The sequence below is a fragment of the Glycine soja genome, unplaced genomic scaffold, assembly GCF_004193775.1.
Source record: "Glycine soja cultivar W05 unplaced genomic scaffold, ASM419377v2 Super-Scaffold_78, whole genome shotgun sequence".
Lineage (NCBI taxonomy): Eukaryota > Viridiplantae > Streptophyta > Magnoliopsida > Fabales > Fabaceae > Glycine > Glycine soja.
In genome coordinates, this window is record NW_021143573.1 from 276,275 (window position 1) to 279,524 (window position 3,250).

The window sequence follows — 3,250 nt, forward strand, 5'->3', positions numbered from 1 at the left end:
TGTCACAACTTGGTTGGCAGAGATAAACATCATATCCTTACTCACTCCGGAATCATCGAACACCACAGTTTTATCAAAATAGTTTAACAAGAAATGGTTGGAAGATAACCAGTCCATACCAAGAATAACATCAATTTGGCTCAAAGGCAAACAAATAAGATCAATCAAGAAGGTTCTACCAGAAATTTCCACAGGACAATCCAAACACACATTAGAAGTTAACACAAAACCACTAGTTGGGGTTTCTACAATCAGATTTTTATTTAAAGAAGACACGAGTAGCTTAAATTTCCTTACACACAAATGGGATATAAAAGAGTGGGTTGCGTCGGAATCGAATAGTACAATAAAAGGAATCCCATTTATGAAACAATACCTTAGATCAGATCCTTGGATTTCGAAGCTTCAGTACCATTAAGGGTAAAGACTCTTCCCGTGGCCTTCGGATGTCCAGCTTGGTCATTCAGACCTCCACCATTCTGCTCCTTTTTGGGATGTGGACAATCTCTCTGAATATGCCCCCTTTTTCTACAATTAAAATAGATTATATCTTTATCTGGACAATTTGAGGAGATGTGCCCTGGCTTTCTACATCTGTAGCAAGTGATTTGAGTGGGGAAAGTATTGGGCTTGCTACCACTACCCCCCGTAAACCCCATTGTAGCAGTCCTCTGATTGTTGGGGCGGTTACCATATTGCTTAGGAGGGTTCGAGTACGGCTTTGCCCGATGTTGAGGTCCATTATTTTTGTTCTTCATTGGACCTATACTCTTATAATAGTTCGCTCTATCTCAAGAGTCTTCAGTGGAAACTGACGAACACCCTGGTAATTCACAGCTTGCTTCACTTCAGGTCGCAAGCCATTCAGAAACTTTACACATTTGGAGCTTTCAGCATCCCTCCCTTGATAATGGGGAAAGTACCTCACCAACTCTTCAAACTTGGCTGCATACTCAACTATAGTCATGTTTCCCTGCTTGAGCTCTAAGAACTCCACTCTTTCTTGTTCCTAACATCCTCAGGAAAGTATTTCTCCAAGAATACCCTCTTGAAGACATCCCAGGTCACATCTTGACCTTTATCATCTAGGCATTGGCGAGTATTCTCCCACCAATACTCAGCCTCTTCCACTAGAGTGTATGTACCAAAAGCAACTTTTTGCTTCCGGACATGCAATCACTCAAAAAATCATCTCAATTTCCCTTATCCAGTTCTGAGTACCATCAGGGTTGTATCCTCCATTGAATGAAGGAGGGTTGTGTTAGTCGATGAATACGACTAACTTTTGTGTATATAACATGTGTATATTGTATCAAACTTTCCCAATTTATGGTTTTTTTGTAATACTATAAGTACTTTTTGTTAAATATAGGTAATAGATAATTTATACTTTTTTTTGTGCATTTAATAATCAATTTCTCTCAATTTCAGGTTAAATAGGCAACTTTGGCAAAGTGCTATTTTTCACTCCTTCGCTAAGCCAAGCTGCTGGAGCACGAAATTTTGTGCTCTAAAAGAGCTCAGAAATCTGAAGTTTAATATTCAAATGATCAAAGTTGAAAAAATGCACACACATAACCTCTATTTATAGCCTAAGTGTCACACAAAATTGGAGGGAAATTTGAATTTCTATTTAAATTTCACTTGTATTTGAAATTGAATTTGTGGAACCAAATTTTGAAGCCAAAATTTCACTAACTATGATTAGTGAATTTTAGCTATGGTTCAGCCCACTAATCCAAGATCAAGTCCAAGATTCTCCACTAAGTGTGCTTAGGTGTCATGAAGGACATGCACAAAGTGTGACTATATGATGTGGCAATGGGGTGTAGCAAGCGAATGCTCACCTCCCCCTCTAAAATTTAATTGTATTAGGCTTCTCCCAATTCAATTAATTTTTTTTCTCAACACACACATCAAATATTCCCTTAATGCATGTGAAATTACAAAACTACCCCTAATACAAAAACTAGTCTAGGTGCCCTAAAATACAACGGCGGAAAAAATCCAACATTTCTTGGGTACCCTACCTACATTATGGAGCCCTAAATACAAGGCCCAAAAATAATAAAATCCTAATCTAATATGTACAAAGATAAGTGGGCTCATACTTAGCCCATGGGCCCAAAATCTACCCTAAGGCTCATGAGAACCTTAAGGCCTTCTCTTGCATCTCTGGCCCAATCTTCTATCCAATGCCCATGGGGGATAGGATGGAATCATTCCCTCAGCCTTGAAAAGGATTTGACCTCAAAGCCAGAGGTTCTTGAAACTTAGGGATTCTTTCCTCAATACCTGTAAAAACAATAAGAACATATGTATTAGTGATGTTGGGTATGTTAGAATAGGGTAAGGACTGAAAACCCCTTTCCTGACCATTTTCCCATGAGAGAACATAGTTCCTCACCAACTCAATGAGTGGTGCTACAAGTATAGAAAAATATGGGACAAACCTTTTCTAAAAGTTTGTTGAGTCATTGAAGCCCCAAATTTCCCTTATACAAGGATTTAAGCTCTTACGAACCAAACCCTCATCCAACAACTCCTTTATTTGAGGAATAAACTCAAGCCCAAGAGGTGTGGCAATGCTAAAAAGTGTCTTTTTACAAAGGAGAAAATGTGGAGGTTGTCTAATAGGGTAAATTTCTTTAATATTTGTCTTTATTTCAAAATGCCTTTCCTTCTTAGCTAACCTCTTGGAGTAGACACTTACCTCCTTACACTCCTCCTTAACCTTTAAAGATTGTCCTTCTTCTTGGGGGTAGATTTCTTCACTAGATTCTTCCCCTTTTGCTTCTTCACTTTCACTAGAGGAAGGTGATGTAGTAGCCTCATCTTCGCTACTATAAATGTCTTGGCTCCTCATAATCATGGTTTTCTGTGTGGGGCATTGAGAAGTAATGTGTCCTCTTCCAAGACATTTAAAGCACTTTCTAGAGCTAGTCTTTTCTTGCCTACTAGCCTTAGGGGGTTTCTTTTCTATTGTCTTCCCCTTATCATCTTTGCGCTTAGAAGGTGCTGTCCCTAAGATGCCTAGACCTTGGTCTTTATTTGGAAAAGAATGAGAGCCATAAGATTTTAAAGTAGACTTTCTTTTAAGTTTTTGCTCTACCCTTATTTCCCAATCTAAGTAAGCCTCTACATTGTCCTTCCCATGGAAGTATGGGAGGTTAATGTTAGCCTCTTGAGACTTTCTTTCATTTTCTCTCCTATGGGAGTGAGGTCTAAGATGTGACCTATGCCTTCCTTC

General features: G+C 38.8%; 1 protein-coding gene across 1 annotated transcript; it reads right to left on the reverse strand.

Annotated features, from left to right (window-relative positions):
• Positions 1-377: 377 nt before the first annotated feature.
• LOC114404073 (CCHC-type zinc finger protein CG3800-like) lies at positions 378-758 on the reverse strand. Its single transcript, XM_028367195.1, has one exon. The coding sequence runs from the start codon at positions 756-758 to the stop codon at positions 378-380; it is 381 nt and encodes a 126-aa protein (XP_028222996.1).
• Between the last annotated feature and the right edge of the window lie 2,492 nt (positions 759-3,250).

Coding starts and splice junctions, on each gene's coding strand:
- LOC114404073 (XM_028367195.1), bottom strand. CDS start 758: ATGAAGAACAAAAATAATGGACCTCAACATCGGGCAAAGCCGTACTCG.